This window comes from Jaculus jaculus, chromosome 9, assembly GCF_020740685.1.
Source record: "Jaculus jaculus isolate mJacJac1 chromosome 9, mJacJac1.mat.Y.cur, whole genome shotgun sequence".
NCBI lineage: Eukaryota > Metazoa > Chordata > Mammalia > Rodentia > Dipodidae > Jaculus > Jaculus jaculus.
Genome location: NC_059110.1, coordinates 51,731,128 through 51,752,896, shown reverse-complemented (window position 1 = coordinate 51,752,896; position 21,769 = coordinate 51,731,128). Strand labels below are relative to the sequence as shown.

At 39.1% G+C, this 21,769-nt stretch overlaps 1 protein-coding gene across 1 annotated transcript in view; it reads right to left on the bottom strand.

Moving 5' to 3' along the window:
- The window catches only part of Ros1 (ROS proto-oncogene 1, receptor tyrosine kinase), a 255,231-nt gene extending 233,991 nt beyond the window's left edge, over positions 1-21,240 (bottom strand). The window contains exons 1-2 of the mRNA XM_004651359.3: positions 21,118-21,240; positions 12,278-12,322 (exon numbers count right to left, since the gene is read on the bottom strand). Of these exons, the coding sequence (XP_004651416.2) occupies positions 12,278-12,322; positions 21,118-21,240 (168 nt within the window). The remainder of the gene's footprint in view (positions 1-12,277; positions 12,323-21,117) is intronic.
- Positions 21,241-21,769: the final 529 nt, after the last annotated feature.

Genomic DNA, 21,769 nt, shown 5'->3' with positions numbered 1-21,769 from the left:
TCGGCAGCAACATCAGTGGCTCCGGCACCGGTAACAGTGGCCCAAGCAGCAGCAGACACAGGAGTGGCAGCAGCGGCAGATCCCGCAGCAGCAGCTTCAGTGGCAGCAGTGCCAGTTGACCCAGCAGCAGCAGGCAGCTTCGGCAGCAGTGGTGGCTCCAGCAGTGGCAGCTACAGCAGCAGCCGCAGCAGAGGCAGCAGAAGCGGTGGGCCCAGCAGCAGCTGCTGAGTTTTACCAGACCTATAAGGAAGAGCTAACACCATTGTTTCTTAAGCTTTTCAAGGAAATAGATAAAAAAGGAATTCTACCAAACTCCTTCTATGAGGCCATCATCACCCTGATACCAAAACCAGGCAAAGATAGAACAAAAAAAGAAAATTACAGACCAATCTCCTTCATGGTCATAGATGCAAAAATTCCCAACAAAATATTGGCAAACAGAATACAAGAGTATATCAAAAAGATCATTCACCCTGACCAAGTAGGCTTTATCGAAGAGATGCAGGAATGGTTCAACATATGCAAATCTATACATGTAATACATTACATAAATGGGATGAAGGATAAAAATCACATGATCATCTCATTAGATGCAGAGAAAGCATTTGACAAAATCCAACATCCCTTCATGATAAAAGTCCTACAGAGACTGGGAATAGAAGGAACATATCTCAATATAATAAAGGCTATTTATGACAAGCCTACAGCCAACACATTACTAAATGGGGAAAAACTGGAAGCTTTTCCACTAAAATCAGGAACAAGACAAGGGTGTACACTGCCCCACTTTTATTTAATATAATTTTGGAAGTCTTATCCATAGCAATAAGGCAAGAGACACACATAAAAGGGATACAAATTGGAAAGGAAAAGATCAAGTTATCATTATTTGCAGATGACATGATTCTATACATAAAGGACCCTAAAGACTCTACTAGCAAACTGTTAGAGCTGATCAAAACCTACAACCATGTAGCAGGATACAAAATAAATACACAGAAATCAGTAGCCTTCATATATGCTAACAACAAACACACACAGGTTGAAATCAGAGAATCACTCCCATTTACAATTGCATCAAAAAAATAAATAAATAAATAAAGTACTTTGGAATAAACCTAACCAAGTATGTAAAGAATGTCTACAATGAGAACTTTAAAACACTCAAGTGAGAAATTGCAGAAGACACTAGAAAGTGGAGAAACGTCCCTTGTTCCTGGATTGGAAGAATCAACATTGTGAAAATGGAAATCTTACCAAAAGCAATCTACATATTTAATGCAATCCCTATCAAAATTCCAAAGGCTTTCTTCATGGAAATAGAAAAAACAATCCAAAAATTCATTTGGAATCACAAAAAACCTCGAATATCTAAAATAATACTGAGCAACAAAAATAAGGCTGGTGGTATCACCATACCTGATTTTAACCTATACTACAGAGCCATAGTAATACAAACAGCATGGTACTGGCACAAAAACAGACATGTAGATCAGTGGAACAGAATAGAGGACCCAGATGTAAGCCCCAGTAGCTATAGCAACCTAATATTCAATAAAAATGCCAAAAATACTCATTGGAGAAAAGACAGCCTCTTCAGCAAATGGTGTTTTGAAAACTGGATATATATCTGCAGGAGGATGAAAATAGATTCTTCTCTCTCTCTCCATGCACAAGAATTAAGTCCAAATGGATTAAAGACCTTAACATCAGACCTGAAACTCTGAAACTGCTAGAGGAAAAAGTAGGGGAAACCCTCCAACATATTGGTCATGGCAAAGACTTTCTGAATACAACCCCAATTCCTCAGGCAATAAAACCACAGATTAATCACTGGGACCTCATGAAATTCCAAAGATTTTGCACTGCAAAGGACACAGTGAAAAAAGCAAAGAGGCAACTGACAGAATTGGAAAAAATCTTCGCCAGCTGTATATCTGATAGATGATTAATATCTAGGATATACAAAGAACTCAAAAAGTTAAATAATAGGGAATCAAACAAGCCAATCAAAAAATGGGCTATGGAGCTAAATAGAGCATTCTCAAAGGAAGAAATATGAATGGCATATAAGCATCTAAAAAAATGTTCTACGTCACTAGTCATCAGGGAAATGCAGATTAAAACTACATTGATATTCCATTTCACTCCTGTCAGATTGGCCACCATCATGAAAACAAATGATCATCAATGTTGGTGGGGATGTGGAAAACGAAGAACCCTTCTACACTGCTGGTGGGAATGCAATCTGGTCTAGCCATTGTGGAAAACAGTGTGGAGGTTCCTAAAACAGCTAAAGATTGATCTACCATATGACCCATCTATAGCACTCCTAGGCATATATCCAACGGACTCATCTCATTTCCTTTGAAGTACGTGCTCAACCATGTTTATTGCTGCTCAATTTATAATAGCTAGGAAATGGAACCAGCCTAGATGTCCCTCAACTGATGAGTGGATAATGAAGATGTGGTACATTTATACAATGGAGTTCTACTCAGCAGTAAAGAAAAATGAAGTTATGAAATTTGCAGAAAAATGGATGGACCTGGAAAGGATTATACTAAGTGAGGTAACCCAGGCCCAGAAAGCCAAGGGCCACATATTCTCTCTCACATGTGGATCCCAGCTACAGATGATTGGGCTTCTGTCTGAGAAGGATAATACTTGGTAGCAAAGGCCAGTAATTTAAAAAGGAGACATAAAGGGAAGAGAAAGGGAGGGAGGAGGTACTTAATAGTTTGATATTTTATGTATGTAAGTACAATGATTGAGATGGGGGAGGTAATATGATGTAGAATAGAATTTCAAAGGGGAAAGTGTCAGGGGGGAGGAGGGAATTACCATGGGATATGTTTTTATAATCATGGAAAATGTTAATAAAAATTTAAAATTTTTTAAAAAAAGAGGAACAAGAAAAAAAATCAATGCACAAAAATCAGTAGCTTTTCTATATACAAAGGGCAAATATAAAGAGAAAGAAATAGTGAGATATCCAATTTTCAACAGCAACAAAAAAATTGCAATAACACTAACAAAGAATGTGAAGGAACTATACAAAGAAAACATAAAAACACTCAAGAAAGAAATAGAGGAGGACTTAAAAAGATGGAAGTACCTCCCATGTTCCTGGATAGGTAGAATCGATATTGTGACAATGGCAATTCTAACAAAAGCAACATACAGATTTAATACAATACCAATAAAAATACCAGCATCAAAACTGATTCAGGTTCACAGTGTTCTGCCACACCAGAGTTTGGACTGTTTCAGTGCTTGGTGCCTCAGTGTCCCTCCTAGCACAAGCACAGGCAGCCTTGACACATTACCACATGAGAGCTCAGGCAATTTTGACACCCCTGCCAGGCAGGAGCTCAGGCGGCTTTGGCAAATAAGAGCCGAAGACCAGACTGCTTGACAACTGCCTCAAGCTGCTTCACCTTCCCACTGTGCTTGAGCCCAAGCTGATCCACCCACCTACATTCCCATTCACTGCGATGGACAGACCACAGCACAAAAGAAATAACATGAAAAGTCAAATGCTAGAAAAACCAGTTAGATCACCAAGTCCCACAATGAACATCTCCAATCAAAACATAGAAGAGTCATTAGGATCAGAAAACCAAATTACACATGAAAAAGTAGTAGAAAATTCAAACCTAATTGAACAAGTCCAAAACTCTCTAGAAGTTCTCAAGAAGAGAGTCAGCCATGTGAAGGATAAAAACTCTGATCTGGAAGACAAGGTGGAAGAAACAGTACAAGAGTTCAAAATCAGTAACTTCAAAAGTTTCTGTTAACAGAACATAAGGGAATTGTGGGATGCCCTTAAACGTCCTAATATCAGGATCATTTGAATACCAGAAGGAGAAGAAATACAGACCAAAGGCATGGAGAAATTATTTAACAAAATAATTGAAGAAAACTTCCCCAGTCTCTCAAAAGAAAGGCCCATCTAGATATGAGAAGCCAATAGAACTCCAAACACACTGGACCAAAGAGAAACTCTCCAAGACATATTGATATTAAGACTCTAAACATTGACACCAAAGAGAAAATCCTAAAAGCAACTAGGGAAAAACAGCACACCACTTTCAAAGGTAACCCCATCAGAATTACTTCAGACTTCTCAATGGAAACCCTGAAAGTTAGAAGGGCCTGGAATGGAACACAGCAAAGTCTAAGAACCTATGGCTTCCAACCCAAACTACTCTACCCAGCAAAGGTATCCCTCATAATAGAAGGTGAAAGAAAACCTTTCCATGACTAAACTCAGCTTTACAACTATATGAACATAAAACCAAACCTACAGAAAGTATTTCAGGAAATTCTCCTCACAGAAGAATCAAATAATCAAACTCAAATGCCTACAAGAAGCAGATCACAATAACCAAACTCAGAGAAGGCAAAAAATATTTCAAAGTCCATGAAAACACCAAACCATATATACCATCACAATATGGCAGAGATCAAAACAAGTCTCATAGTTATTACCCCAAATATTAATGTCCTTAATTCACCCATCAAGAGACACAAGCTAGCAGGATTCACCAAAAAATTAGACCCCTCAATCTGCTGCCTTCAAGAAACCCACCTTACCACTAAAGACAGACACCTCCTCAGTGTGAAAGGGTGGAAAACAATATTCCAAGCAAATGGGAATAAGAAATAAACAGGCATAGTTATATTAATATCAGATAAAATAGGCTTCCAACCAAAAATCATCACAAAAGATAAAGAAGGTCACTTCCTACTTATCAAGAGAACAATCCATCAAGAGGATATTGCAATAATAAATCTGTATTCACCAAACACAAGGGCACCACAATTCATAAAGCAAAACCTACTTGACAATAAAACAGAAATAACCACCAAAACCATCATAGTTGGGGATTTCAATACACCATTATCGGTAATAAAGAGACCATCCAAACAGAAACTCAACAGGGAAGTAAGAGAGCTCAACAAAACCATAGCTAACTTAGACCTAACAGACATCTACAGAACATTCCATCCCAAATACACAGACTACACATTCTTCTCAGCAGCCCATGGAACATTCTCTAAAATAGCTCATATAGTAGGTCACAAAGCCTGCCTCCACATATTTAGGTAGATTGACATAATTCCCTGCATGATATCAGATCACAATGATATAATATTCCAGTATAATATATATATATATATATATATATATATATATATATATATATATATGCATCATTCTTCACTGAGACTGGAAAAAAAATGATCTCATATTTCATATGGAATGGAAAAATGCCTTGGATATCCAAATATATCCTCAGCAAAAGAAACACCTCTGGTGGTATCACCATACCTGATCTAAAGCTATATTACAAAGCCTTAGTAACAAAACAGTATGGTACAGAAACATAGATAAATGGAACAGAATTGAAGACCTAGATTTCAGGGCATGGCTGCTTGATCTTTGACAAAGGTGCCAATAATGTAAACTGGAGAAAAAACAGCATCTTCAACAAATGGTTTTGGACAAATTGGATGACCACATTTAGAAAAATGAAATTAGACCCACTCATTTTGCCATACACAAAAATCAAATCAAAAGGAACTAAAGATCTCAATATAAGACCTGAAAATCTTCAACTATTGGAACAAAAAATAGGATGCACTCTCCATGATATAGGACTGGAAAAAGACTTCCTGAACAAAACCTCAGTACCCAAGGAAATTAAACCAGCACTCAACCAATGGGATTTCATGAAGCTAAAACGCTGTTGCACAAACATACCATAAGCAGAGCAAATAGATTAGTACTGAATGGGAGAAAATCTTTTCCAGCTATACCACTGACAGAAGCTAATATCCAGAATCTACAAAGAACTCAAAAAACTAAACAATAAAAACCAAAATCCCACTCCAAAAGTGGAGCAGAGAACTAAATAAGGAGTTCTCAGAAGAAGAATTACAAATGGCTAACACACACTTAAGAAAATGTTCAACGTCCCTAACCATTAAGGATATGCGAATGAAAACAATTATGAGATTCCACCTTACCCCAGCAAGTTTAGCAAACATTAAAATATCAAATGAAAACAAATGTTGGCAAGGCTGTGGAGAAATAGGAACCTTCATTCACTGTTGGTAGAATGTAAGTTCATATAACCACTGTGGAAATCAATTTGGAGACTCCTGAGAAGGATGAATATAGAGTTACCAGCAGACCCTGTTATTCCCTTATTGGGTATTTACCCTAAAAACTTCACATCTCAGTTCAGAAATATTTGCTCAACCACGTTTATAGCTGCTCTATTCATAATAGCTAAAAACTGGAATCAACCCAGTTGCCCATCATTGGATGAATGGATAACCAAGATGTGGCATATTTACACTATGTTATTATACTCAGAAGTAAGAAAAAAATGACACATTGAAATTTATGAAAAAATGGTCAAACTTGGTACAGATCATTTTAAGTGGACTCACACAATCACAGAAACACAGTCATCACATGATCTCACACATTTGTAATTCCTAACCGGGATCACCCAAGTTGCTGACATAACTGAATAACATCTTGAGGCTTGGAAAATAGGGAGGGCAGGGCTTGGAGAAAGGGAAACAGTGAGGGACAACAAAATCTGAACCCAAATTCAACTGTACCATAAAATCCTATATCCCAGAAATCAGACTAAAATGTGGAACCCTCAGGCAAACCTTAGAGGGAGCACCTGAATGGAAGGGCCCTGGAAAGAGTGAAATGAAACCTAACCTCAAATTTCTCCTGTTTCTCTTCCTTCTTTGGCTTTTTTTTCCCCTTGGCACTGGCCTGTAATTCCCTGTAATAGGATGTGGTCTACATCTTCAATGAGCTATTGATCAGAGAAACCTACTAGATCTCCCAAAACAAACAAGACAGACTTTTCTCAGAGCTCTTAATTACCCTACTGCTGAAGACACCAAACACTGTTAGCAAAGACGATGAAGAGACCTGGTTGAAATCTGGAGGAGACCCTGTCCTCAGATAATTAGCCCATCTAATGCTGGAAGGTGCTACATGAGCTACCAGGGGAAAGTGTTCAACATCTGTCTAAGCAACTCAAAGAATAAGCAACTTAGATGCAAATAACCTGATGTGATGCTCACACAAATGCAATAATGGAACACAGCCATGGTGGGTAGCGAACTGCTCTTAGATTGGCTAACAGATCTGCTCAGGAGAAAGAAAACCATATCTGGAACTGGAAAACAAGTCAGAATCATACCCAGATCATGATTCTGCTTTCCATTGTCAAGCTCCCATTAACCTTACACTATAAAAGTGTCTAAACCTTTTTAATTCTCTCTAAATTAATAATGGTTACCCCATTTAACTGGCACTGACTATACTGTTCATTGGAAAATCTGCTTCTCTTTTTCAGATGGGAACCAGACTTGAGGAGATAAACAACTCAGCACACTCGACCAAGGCCCCACACCACAGAGGAATTGGGGAAATGGGCAAAAATGCTGCTCTCTTAGTTAAGCTGGTATCAGCACAAAGGTGATGGCAAAAGATACTGAGGACACTCAACACCCACCAAACAGACATCTAAATGTTTCTAAGTGCCCATTACTGAAGCAGACTTAAAATGCTCCCAGCGTGGCTCAGGGAATTTTGCAGAACAGGGGACAGAAAGATTGTTAGATCCACATTTTGCTCAAAGACATTGCCTCTCCCCCATAACTGATTGCTGTCCCCATAATGCATGACCCATAATCCCCATGGGTTTGACCTGCATCCCCAATAAGGAAGGCCTCTTCAGAAAAGGGTCAGGAAGGAAGGAAAGTATGGTACCAACACGTGATGTTTACATACAAAATATGTCCATATATAATAATAATTTTTTAAAAACAGCATGGTACTGGCATAAGAACAGAATCATAGAACAATGGAACAGAATGGAAGACCCAGACCTTAGGTCAATTAACTACAGGTACTTGGTCTTTGGTAAATGTGCCAATAAAATAGATTGGAGAAAAGATAGCATCTTCAAAAAATGGTTCTGGACAAATTGGATAACCATATGTTGAAAATGGAAACAAGACCCACTCATCTCACCATACACAAAATCAAGCCCAAATGCATTAAAGACCTCAACATAAGACCTGAAACTCTTCTCCTACTGGAAGAAAAACTATGAGGAACTCTCCATGATATATGAGTGGGAACAGACTTCTGGAACAAAACCCCTGTAGCCCAGGAAATTAAGTAAGCACTCAACCAATAAGATCTCATGAAACTAAAAAGCTTTTGCATAGACAAATATACCATAAGCAAAGCAAATAGATTATCCACTGAATTGAAGGAAGTCTTCACCAGCTATACCACTGACAGAAGCCTAATATGTAGAATCTACAAAGAATTCAAAAATTAACAATAAAACATAACATAACCCACTCCAAAAATGGGACAGAGAACTGAATAGGGAATCCTCAGAGGAAGAAATACAAATAGCTAACACACACTTCGGAAAATGTTCAATATCCCTAACCATTACGGAAATGCAAATTGAAACAACCATGACATTCCACTTTACTCCAGTAAGGATGGCAATTATTAAAATATCTAACAACAACAAATATTAGTGAGAATGTGGGGAAAGAGGAACCCTTATCCACTGTTGGTGGGAATGTAAACTTGTTCAACCACTATGGAAATCAATATGGAAATTCCTTAAAAGGATGAACATAGAGCTACCAACAGACCCAATTCTTCCCTTACTGGGATTTATCCTAAAAGTTCCATGCATCACTCCAGAAGAATCAATCCAGGTGCCCATCATTGGACGAATGAATAGTGAAGTGGTGGTACATTTACACAGTGAAATTCTACTCAGCAGTAAGAAAATATGATACAATGAAATTTGTAGAAAAATAGAGTTGGAACAGATCATACTCAGCAAATACACACAATCACAGAAAGACAAATGCTGTGTGATTTCATTTATCTGCAGTTCCTAACCTGGACCAGCTCAAGTTGCTTACATACCTGATAGGCAACTCAAGGTCCAGACAATTGGGATGGGTAGGTTTGGGGGAGGTGAAAAGGAGAGTAGAGAAAAACACAAAACTGAATCCCAAATGAACAGGTACTATAGAAACTTTTATCCTTGGAGATATATTTAAAAATATACCCCTCAAAAGGAGTAAGGAGAAAGCACCTTAAAAGACAGGCCCTGGAGAGGGTGGGATGAAGCCTATGCTTAAAACAAATAAATTTGGGGGGCTGGAGAGATGGCTTAGCGGTTAAGCACTTGCCTGTGAAGCCTAAGGACACCGGTTCAAGGCTCGACTCCCCAGGACCCACGTTAGCCAGATGCACAAGGGGGCACATGCATCTGGAGTTCATTTGCACTGGCTGGAAGCCCTGGTGCACCCATTCTCTCTCTGTCTCTCTTCTCTCTCTGTCTCTCTCTCTCTCTCTCTCTGCTTGCAAATAAATAAATTTTAAAAATAAATAAATAAAATAATTTTTTTGTCTCTTGCCTGTAACTCTCAGTACCAAAAATTGGTTGCTACCCACAATGAGCTGTTGATCAGAGAGTCCTACAAGATCCCCAAAACAAGACAGACTTCTGTCAAATCACTTGATTACCCACCTGAGGCAAAAGGTAAGACCCTATTGCTGAAGTCACCATATGCTGCTGACACAGAGCATGGAGAGATCTCGCTGAAATCTAGATCCAGTCCCTAGACAGTTATCCCATCTAGTGCCAGAAAGTGCTACATGAGCTACTGGGGGAAAGTGGCCAACAATGGCCTGAGCAACCAGAGGTCTAAACCGCTCAGAAGCAAACACACTGACAGGACATACACACTAGTTTAATAGTGGCACACAGCCTTGGTGTGTAACCAATAGCTTTATGATTGGCTAAGAGATCTGCTCAGTGTAAAGGAAGCCATATCTGGAATTGGGGACCAGATCAGAATCCCACAGAGACCAAGATTATGCTCTCCAGTGTCAAGCTTTCATTAGTCTTTGGCTAAAGAGTGGTTACATGCATCAAATTCTCCCTAAATTAATAATGCTTATCCCATTTAAACTATGCTGACTTCACTCTCCATTAGAGAATCTGTTCTTCTTTTTCAGAAGGTCGTGAGACCCAAGGAGATAAACTATCCCTTGCATTTCAGCCAAGCCACAGCTGAAACCACAGAGGAGTTGGGGAGACAAGCACCAGTGCTATTTACATGCTCAATCTGATAGTCAGTGCCAGGGTAAAGGAGACAGACCCTGAGGATACTCAACACTTACCAAAGCAGAAATCCAGAGGCTCCTAAGAGCTCATCACTGAAGTAGACTTAGAACTCACCTACTACTGCTCAGGGAATTTTGCAGAACAGGGAGAGAGATTGTAAGAGACACAGGTTGAGACATCATGTCCAGAAGCCTTCTCTCCCCCCAAAAATAACTGACTGCTACTCCCACTATGCATAACCCACAACCCCATAGGAAATACCTGCAACCCCACTAAGGTGGGTCCCCAACAGAATGAGGGGCAGGGACAAGGGAAAAGATGGTACCAACACATGATATATTCATATAAAATATGATGGTGATGTTGATGATGATGATAATAATAAAAGAAGACAATAATTTGTTAAATAGATTTTTTCTTGAGTATAGGAAAAAAAATAATATCTGAAATGATGAAATGACACTGAAAATACTTCTGCCATTTTCTACCATGTATTTATGCAAAGCAAGCTTCTCAACATTAACTATCATAAAATCATAATATTGACCAATTATGAAAATGTTAAAAATATTTAAATATCTCTTACACTATTTAAATATTAACACTATTAAATATTCAGTCCAGATTTAATTCATTATTTGTTTAATCCATTAATTTATTTAAAAGATTATTTAAAATATTTATTTAAAAGATTTGCATTACTATGCAAATTTTATTTCATCGTCAATAAATGGTGAAATTATATGCATATTAAGAAGTTGTTTTAACATAAATTAATTCACTAGATTTGGTGGCACACACCTTTAGTCCCAAAATTCAAGAGGCTAAGGAGGAGTATGATCATGAGTCTGAGGTCAACCTGGGACAGACTGAGACCCTATCTCAAAAATATAAAAAATAGGACTAGAGAGATTGCTTAGTGGTTAAGGTGCTTGCCTATAAAGCCAAAGGACCCAGGTTCAATTACCCGGGACCCACATAAGCCAGATGAACAGGGTGGCGCATGTGTCTGGAGTTTGTTTGCAAGTAGCTATAGGCCCTGATGTAACTGTTTTCTCTCTCCCTCACACACACTCACTCTCTTTCTCTCTCTCTCTCATATAAATAAAACTAAAAATATTTTTAGATGAAAAATAAATAAACCTTATTTATGGTTTATTATCAGTCAATTTGTATAGTTTTTTACATACATATTTGCCTAAGATTATATAAAAATTTCTTGGACATAAAAAAGGGTCTCATTACAAACCGTTTAAGAAGCCTTGTTTAGAAACCTCTTCCTCTTTTAGTTTGAAAGCCTTGCAGTAAATGAGGTGCTTGTTGGGGGTAAGGGGGTGTTTGCTTTTTCTCTTGTATATTGTCTTTTCTTCCCCTACCATACCACCATTTTGGTTCTCATGATGTTTCTGGCCAATGTTTTCTGTGCTCTTTCTATATGTATCTGTTTTATGTATATCTCAAAAGTTGATGAGTTCTTTAAACACAATTACTTTTTATTCACTTGTAAACCTTTCCTACCTAGTCCTATAACCTGGTTCAAACATATACCTTAAAGCACTAAACACTTAGATGTGTACACATTCATGAAAGTAATATAACCATAAAATGTAACTGCTACAAGAAACACTAAAAAAGGATATAGCCCAATACTCTCAGCTAACACACAATAAAATACTAAGTAATTTATCACAAGGCACCCAGCTATGTAGTCAACACAATGAACATGGATTAGTCTTAGACTCTAGCCACTTCAACACATCTCATTTTTTTGTTTTTGTTTTTGTTTTTGTTTTTCGAGGTAGGGTCTCACTCTGGTCCAGGCTGACCTGGAATTAATTCTGTCATCTCAGGGTGGCCTTGAACTCATGGCAATCCTCCTACCTCTGCCTCCCGAGTGCTGGGATTAAAGGCGTGCACCACCATGCCCGGCTCACATCTCATTTTTTAATTAAATCCATTACTTAGACTTTTCAGCCTTATTATACTAAAGCCTAATCATTGCTCAAGTTTTATTAACACCAACTGTAAAGTTCTTGACAATGGAAATAATTACTTACCGCCTCACTCAGATTAAATGGTGTGTCAATGTCAAGCTGCAAGCCCTGAAATGAAGGAAGGGGTAAAGACCATTATGAACGCTGGACTCAGTGCCAAGTTTCCTGGAATAGTTTCTATTGAGAGGCAGTTTCTATTGAGAAGGTTCTTTTTTAATATTTTATTTTTATTTGTTTATTTTATTTATTTGAGAGAGAGCGAGAGAGAGGAGCAGGCACCAGGGCCTCCAACTGCTGCAAACTCCAGACCCATGTGCCCCCATGTGCATCTGGCTTATGTGGGTCCTGGGGAATCAAACCTAGGTTATTTGGCTTTGCACATAAGCACCTTAGCCACTAAGCAATCTCTCCAGCCCAAGAAAATAGCTTCTCATTGCCTCCTGACTATAAAGGAAGTTGCTGAATGTTTTAAAGTCCTTAAGTCTGTCATTAAGCAAGACAAAAGGCTGGTGCAAATTGCGGATGTAATACCTAAGAATTCTGTGGTGATTTCAAAGGTAGGTGTGAAAGAATGACTGCAGGGTGGGTGAAGGATAACAGTGTCTCATACATTGAGGGAACCTGTGGTTTAGGCAACTAAGTCAAAGGTCTCCTGGATTAGACATAAATTGTCCTTCTCTGTGTCTTCTAGGTGGATCAGCATCAAGAGGCTGAGAGAAAAGGGTCACTGATTGTTTAAGGACAGTATGAGCTACAGATTACATTTCAGGTATGTTTGAGATCCTATAGCCAAAGATGATTGTTTGAACTCCTTGTTTCTCCCAAGTGTTGGAACTATAGGTGTGAACCCACATGCCCATCAGAACCTGTTTTGTTGTTGTTGTTTGCTTGTTTTGAGAAAAGGTCTCACTATGTAGCCCAGACTGGATTCAAACTTAAGATCCTCCTGCATCTGCCCCGAGTTATATAAAAATACCAAAATGTGATAACAAACTATGACCAGAACTTCTCCTGAGAAATTAATGATATGAGGTCAGATGTGGTGGTGAACACCTTTAATCCCAGCACTTAAGAGGCTGAAGTAGGAGGATCTCCATGAGTTCCAGGTCAACTAGGACTAGAATAAGACCCTACCTCAAAAGAAACAAAAAAGTTAGTCATATGAATTATTCAGTTGGAGAAGTAATTAATCTAGAAAGGGATACAGTGTTTGTACTTCGCTGAACCATTACTACAGACACTCACAGAAGTTGGCAAAAATCTCCAGGTAGGTCTAGATGTTGTTCAGTCACCTGTGTTGTCCTCTGAACAAACTGTGCTATCAGAGAAGAGTGAGGACAGACCATCAATCACTGAGGTCACTAAGTATTCTCCTCCTATCCAGCCACCCCATTCCTTACACTCAGGACTCCTAACAGTGTCTGATGGGTAACAGCAGTTCAATAAATGCATGCAGAAGGAATGAACTCGCTTCAAAATACTCCAGAAGCCCCTTGGAGGCATCTTTCAATGACCTGGTATTGTGGGAGTTAGCTTGTAAAGTAATCAAACACAGGAACCAAGAAACAACTGTTACCCTTTCTTCTCCCATTTTTTTTTTAAATTTATTTTATTAGTTTTCTTTTCAGCAAATACAGGCAGTTTGGTACCATTGTTTAGGCTCATCCATGATCTACCCCCTCCCAATGGACCCTCCTTGTTGATGTAAATGGGTCATGCATTGTGGAGTTAGCCCACAGTTATTGGTACCATAAATGTCTCTGCATATCATGACCCAACATGTGACTCTGACATTCTTTCCGCCCCCTCTTCTGCAAAATTTCCCTGAGCCATGTTGGGCTCATTTTTTGGTCTGCTTCAGTACTGAGGTGTTGGGGGCCTCTGAGGCTCTGGCTCTCTGATTTGGTAGGAGTTGATTTTTCTCTGTGTTGGTCTCCTTCCCCTTTGTGCTGGTATCCGGTTCATCAGGAAAACAGCACCCTTGCTTGTTTCACCAATTATCCTTAGTTTCAGTCGGGCCCCTTTTGAGGTATGTTGGGGCAGCTCTCTCCTGAAGATTTCTCTAAATAAATTATACTTGTAGGGAGAGACAAGTTTTGTTTTTAAGGCACTTGATTGCAAAGGCTGAGGACCCAGGTTCAATTCCCAAGTACCCATGTAAAGTCAGATGCACAAAGTGACACTTGCATCTGGAATTTGTTTGCAGTGGCTAAAGACCCTGGAGTTCCCATTCTCTCCCTCTCTTCTTCTCCCTCTCCTCTCCATCTCTCTGTCTCTCCCCTTACCCCTTCTCTTCTTGCAAATAAATAAATAAAAATTTTAAAAAATAACAAAACTGAGTTCGGTAGGTAGCGGGAGCGGAGAGCGGACCCCAGAGAGCACTGAGCAGCCCCAATGCCGCCGCATAGTTACCATCACACCCCAGAGGAGCCTCACGGCTGCCCGCCCCAGTCACCATCAAGGCAACCACCAGCAGCGAGGCCGAGGCCCAGCCGCCGCCGCCGCCCCGCCCTCAGCACCGCGGACACCAAGCCGGCACCGCCAGCAGCCGGGCAGGGAGCTGCGGCCCCTGCGGCCCCGGCTGTGCCTGCAGGCGGGGACAAGAAGGTCATCGCAAGGAAGGTTTTGGGAACAGTAAAATGGTTCAATGTAAGGAATGGATATGGTTTCATCAACAGGAATGACACCAAGGAAGATGTATTTGTACACCAGACTGCCATAAAGAAGATTAACCCCAGGAAGCACCTTCGCAGTGTAGGAGATGGAGAGACTGCAGTCTGACGTGGAAGAAGAAAAGGTGCGGAGGCGGCAATGCTGCAGGCCCTGGTGGAGGTCCAGGTCTCGGCAGTAAACGTGCAGCAGACCGTAACCACTGTAGACGCTGTCCACGTCGTTGGGTCCTCCTCCTAACTACCAGCAGAATTACCAGAATAGTGAGAGTGGGGAAAGAATGAAGGATGGGACAGCGCTGCTGCAGGACAGGTCCAAGGCCCTAGGGCGACGACCACAGAATCCCACCTCCTGTACAGGGATGGAGGGTGCTGACCACCAGGGTGCAGAAGAGCAAGGCAGACCAGTGAGACAGAATATGTATCGGGGTTATAGACCACGATTCCGCAGGGGTCCTCCTCCCCAAGGACAGCCCAGAGAGGATGGCAATGAAGAGGACAAGGAGATGACACCGAAGGTCAGCAGCCACCTCAACGTCGGTACCGCCGCAACTTCAATTACCAACGCAGACGCCCAGAGAACCCTACAAAATGGCAAAGAGACAAAAGCAGCGGATCCACCAGCAGAAAATTCGTCCTCTCCCGAGGCTGAGCAGGGCGGGGCTGAGTAAATGCCGGCTTACCATCTTTACCATCATCCGTTCTAGTCATCCAACAAGAAGAAATGAATATGAAATTCCAGCAATAAGAAACGAACAAAAGATTGGAGCTGAAGACCATAAGTGCTTGCTTTTTGCCCATTGGCCAAATAAACTAGAACTATCTGCATTGACTATGCAGCATGGGGTTTTTATTAGTTTTACCTAAAGATGGTTTTTTTTGGTAATGACAAACGTGTTTTTCTTAAAAAGCCTGGTTTTTCTCAATATACCTTTAAAGGTTTTTAAATTGTTTCATATCTGGTCAAGTTAAGAATTTTAAGAACTTCATTTTTAATTTGTAATAAAAAGTTTACAACTTAATTTTAAAAAAAAAAGTCCACAAACTGCAAGCACCTGTTAATAAAGGTCTTAAACAATGTCTTTGTGTTAAAAAAAAAAAAAATTAGTGGAACACTTGGGAGGCTTGAGGTAGAAGGATCACTGTGAGTTTGAGGTCAGCATGGAACTACAGAGTGATTTCCAGGTCAGCCTGGGGTAGACAGTGAGACCCTACCTTGAAAACAAAGAAACAAAAAATAAATTGGCTAAGGAGATAACTCAGTGGCTAAAAGCACTTGCTTTTAAAAAGCTGCTGGCCCAGGTTTGATTTCTAGAATCCAGGTAAAGAAAGGCCCAAATAATGGTGCATGTGTCTGGAATTTGTTTGCAGCAGCAAGAGGCCCTGTATGTATACACACTTGTATACACACACACATGTGCAAATAAATAAAAAAAAATTAAATTCAAATTCAAAACACAAACAAAAGAACCAATAAAGGTAATTTATAATGTTCTGAAAAGATTCAATTAGGTATTGTGCTAATTATTATAGCACAGTTTTTGATGGTTCTATTTATCAGCTAAAAACAATAGTGCTGGAGTATAGTTCAGTGGTACAGCATCTTCCTTACATGTGCAAAGCCCCTGAATTTCATTCCCAGAACTACCAAAAACTAAATACATAGATTTAAATTTATGAAAATACCATAACTAAGCCTAATTTTATATGTTAATATAGTAAATAATTTAATTTTAAAGTGAAAAAGCAAAACCAAAAGTTTATTATAGCTCACTTTTAACCACTGAGCAATCTTTTCAGACCAATTACTATGGTTCGGTACAGACTCTTAGCAATGTAGTAGTCATGTACAAACTTGCTGTTAGCAGCCTTTTGCATATATGTCTTTGTTTAGTTATGGATTAATCTCCTCAGATAAATTTATTGATGTCAAAGGTATATTTGTCTCGTCATTTTTAATATTCATTAACAAATTGTTATCTAAACATCTACCCATTGGCATTGCAGCCAATAATGCATATAAATGCCAGCTTGTTCAGATCGTTGCCAACCATAGATGTTTCATCTTTACCAACCTAGTACCAGCAAAAATGATCCTTCATTTTTCCTTTGCAATTCTTTGAAGTTGAGGTTTTCTCTGACGTTGGATATCAGATGCATTTTCACAATATCTAGTTCTTTTGAAATAGCTCGTCATGCTTTTCTTTCAGATGTTTTTATGTACATCAGCATTAGTTCATTTTCAGTCATCATTTGTAACATCTTTTCCACTTTGGGACTTTGTTTTTATTCTGTGTATTCTGTTTATTGTAATGGTAGTATAAATTTGTTCCTTGCCTTTTAAAAAATGTTATTTATTTATCCATTTTGAGAGAGAAAGAGAGAGAAGCAGATATAGAGAGAGAATGGGCATGCCAGGGTCTCCAGCCATTGCAAATGAACTCCAGACACATGTACCTCCTCATGCATCTTACCTAAATAGATACTGGGGAATTGAACCTGGGTCTTTAGGCTTCACAGTCAAATACCTTGACCTCTGAGCCATCTCCCTAGTCCTGTTCTGGTTTTCTACTTTACAGTTTTCTTTTTAAAAAACTATTTTTATTTATTTATTTGAGAGAAAGAGGTAGATAGAAGATGAGTATGGGTGCACCAGGGCCTCTTGCCACTGCAAAAGAATCCCAGATGCATGGTACACTTTGTCCAACTGGCTTTATGTAGATACTGGGGATTTGAATATGGACCATCAGGTTTTGCAAGCAAGTGACTTTATAGCACTGAGCCATCTTGCTAGACCTTAGTGTAAGTATTAGTTACATTTATTGATAATGTCTTTAAGGAAGTCTGGATTTCTATTTCAAACAGGCCTTTGAAGGCCTTCCATTCCTAGACTTTAGATATATTTACTTGTAATTTCTTCTAGTTTTTTTTAAATGCAATAGACCCTTGTTTTATATATTTATATATATTATTTATTTGAGAGAGAGAGAGAAGCAGAGAGTGAATGGGCACACCAGGGCCTCTAGCCACTGTAAACAAAGTCCAGATGCATGTGCCACCTTGTGCATATGGCTGTTCACAGATACTGGGGAATTGAACCTGGGACCTTTGGCTTTGCAGGAAAGTGCCTTAGCCATTAAGCCACCTCTCCAGCCCATAAAGACTCTTGTTTTTGTAACATTGTTTTGTTTTCTTTTGTTTGTTGCTTATAGTTAAGTCATAATTTTGTTGAGTAGTTCCTAGAATTTATTTGAATCTAGTAATTTTTTTGGGGGGGGGTTTCGAGGTAGGGTCTCACTCTAGCCCAGGCTGACCTGGAATTCACTCTGTATTCTCAGGGTGGCTCGAACTCATGGTGATCCCCCTACCTCTGCCTCTCGAGTGCTGGAATTAAAGGTGTGCACCACCACACCCGGCTAATTTTTTTTTTTTTAATTTTAAAATGGGGAGTTCAAGGGCTGAGAATATAGTTCAGTGGTAGAGTGCTTGTGTGGCATGTACAAGGCCTCTGAACTGCAAATAAAGTAATAATAATAATATAATGAATGGTTGGTTAGCCTGAGAACCACTTCCAAGAGATGGTGGTAACACTGAGGATACTCAAACTCAGAAAAGCAGAGAAACAGAGGCTGCTGAGAGCTCAACAGTGAAATGGATTTCTAACATGCCCTCCAAGGTTCAGGGAATATTGGGGGTGTAAAGAATGTAAGAGCCACAAGTTGGAAAAGCATATTGTGAGGCATTGTCCTCCCCATAGGAACTAGCTGGTGCATTCATGGCCCCATAGTTAATATTGATAACCCCACTGAATAGAGCCCTCAGTTGGATTGGGGTAAAGGAGAGAGAACATAGGAAGAATGAATGGAAATGTGACCAATATGCAATATGTTCATACAATAAAATTCTAAACTAAAAAAAAAAAAAGTGACTTCAATACATTACAACTTCCATTAAGTATGCTGGTCATCCAATTTAGCTCTTCTGTGTTTCTAGCTATATTCACTACACAGCTAACACAGTAAGATACCCAAGAAATCTACTGAACTGAATTGACATGTCCAAGAGAGCATTTCTTTTTTTTTTATTTTTTTTATTTATTTATTTGAGAGCAACAGACACAGAGAGAAAGACAGATAGAGGGAGAGGGAGAGAGAATGGGTGCGCCAGGGCTTCCAGCCACTGCAAATAAACTCCAGACACGTGCGCCCCCTTGTGCATCTGGCTAACGTGGGACCTGGGGAACCGAGCCTCGAACCAGGGTCCTTAGGCTTCACAGGCAAGCGCTTAACCGCTAAGCCATCTCTCCAGCCCCCAAGAGAGCATTTCTTGACATCACTAGGTTGCTGGGATTGTTACCAGAAAGAAAAGATTCTGTTGACAGAATTCAATTTGTTATTGTACCCAGTGGATCTACAAAAAGAGAGTCTAACAAAATACACTTGTACAAATCATTTGATTAGGACTTTTTTTTCTGTTTTATTAAAGCTCTCACACCACTAGCATTCTGGAGAACATTCATTCTTTTTATGCTTTTGGCAGTCCCCTGCATCTAGAATTCAAATATACTGCCAATTAATATATTCACCTCACACATATAGGCCCTCAGTAAATGCGCAGTAGCCATACTCAAGCATAAACCTCTGCCTTGGGCTTCCCCTTTCCTCTAGCAATTTTAAATTCTAACATTCTTTTGTTAAGGTGGATTTTTGTCTTGTCTCGTCTTGTCTTATCTTGCATTGTTTTGTTTTGTTATAGATAGGGTCTCATTCTGTAAACCAAGCTGGCATTAAACCTGCAGCGATTGTCCTGCCTCAAGCTCTAGAATGCTGGAATTATAAGGTGTTACCCGTCATGCCCAGTTAAGTTATAACAATGTGTTTCTTCTTTCAATGAGAAAAATGCTTCAATATCAAAAACTATCCAATGAAATCCTGAAATCAAAATGACCTTCACAGCAAACGTCCCTATTTAAAAAGGCAGCACAGAAATATAACAAGGTGCCCATGCTCATCCCTAGCCACAGTCACATCTGTTTGTTTACTCACTCTTCTTGTCTCTCACAGCCTTGTGTGGGAGGCCCTGACTAGAACACTTTTGTTTTAAATCACATTCACTGATCAAACTGGCAAGCTGTAGCTTGTACTGCTAGGCATTCCTTGTAGGAGGCAAGTGGAAGGCAGCTGAACCAAGGAACACACTGCCTGCTCCTGTTGCCAGACCCTGACACTAAGGAGCCCACACACAAGGAGAGAGCAATACAGAATACTAAAGACAACATGGAGACTGAAATTTGGAAAACAATCAGAACGGCCTCAATAGTATAAAAATAACAGTTCACAGTAGTACACTCATGTGATGAAGCACTCGAAATATGTCAAAGATCCTGTTTCTAAAAACTTCAGAATATGAATAAAACACACTAGTTTTTAAATGCTTCTATTGTATGCCTAAGTAGTGCTTCATGCTGTACTTAAACCAAAAGTATATAGCACAAGTCTTTTTTAAATCCACCACAGCATTCTGCTTCCAATACGTTAGCATTATAAGTAAGTGCAATATTTGGCACTTCCTTTACTTAAAAATATAGCTACAAACTGGTGCCATATATAAGCTATCATTTTCTTTCTCACTGGAGAGAAAGAGTACATCATTTTTCAACTAGAGAACTTGGTTTTGAACATTGATTCAGTGTTTTAAGCATAACCAAGTCACTACTGAAGATCTCATATAGTACATACATGATGGATAGCAATCAAAAATAATGAAAAAAACATAATTTTTATGCCACAAACTCAATTAAAATTTGCAGATGCACAGGAGAAATAGATACAAATAATACTCTCTGTAGAGTAACCAAATTGAATTTCCTATAGAATCACTCAACATACACATCACTAATCACCTGGAACTAGAAATGTCAACCTGCAGCAAAAAATCTGTAAGACAAATATTATAAATTTTGATAAGTTAATTTAAATAGAATTTTAATGTATATAAACTCTGATTGCACTTAAGCCTCTTTTACTCAGTCTTTACCCCTACCAGATAACAAAGAACTCAAAAAGCCTGCCTTATCTTCTGAAATGACACATTCCCCTTACTTCTAGGGGATGGGAAACAAGCTGCCATACTGCCACTTCTCATAAAAAAAGTCATAAAAATAAAAATAAAATTAATCATAAAAAGTAGAGTTCATGTTCTTGCAAAGACAAATATTAGATGGGTAAAACTTACCAGGTTCATGATGCAAGACTTTAGGCAGCTCTTTAAAACTATACACTGCACCACAGAAATCCATATACAGCCAAGGGTCACAAAACTGGCAGGTTTGAGAATAAGCCAGTGAATGTTCTTCATTACGTCACAATGGTGGAGTGTCACCCGGTCAGTCTGATTTTCTCCACTTTGCTACTGTACTTCAAGTTTATTTGAAAGAGCGACTAGTGGGTTATCTGTTTTGTAAGGGTAGCATATCTTTGCCTTTTAAAATAATATTGAGTCCTATTTGTTTTGTCCTTTTAATCTTAGCTAGTAAGTAGCATTCACAGAAGAGCTATTTCTTACCGTCACTTCCTCTTTCTCTCATAATGAAAGTCACTCACTGGCCAAAGGTTAGAGCTTAGATGAGTGCTTCATGGAGAAGGTAAACAGTGAAAATGCAAAGCTCATCTCAGCGAGTATGTCACTGCTGAAACTAGAATGCTTCATTGGGTCCGTTGCCACTACACTTCTTTGAGGTTGGCTCAACTATCCAGGAAATTGGAATTTGACCATCCATGCTTTAATAAAATCTATCACTATTATAAAAACTATCAATAAAGAAGAAAAAATTCTGTTAAAGAGAAAACAAAGCTGAAACTAATAGACAAATTTTCTGAGGGTTCAA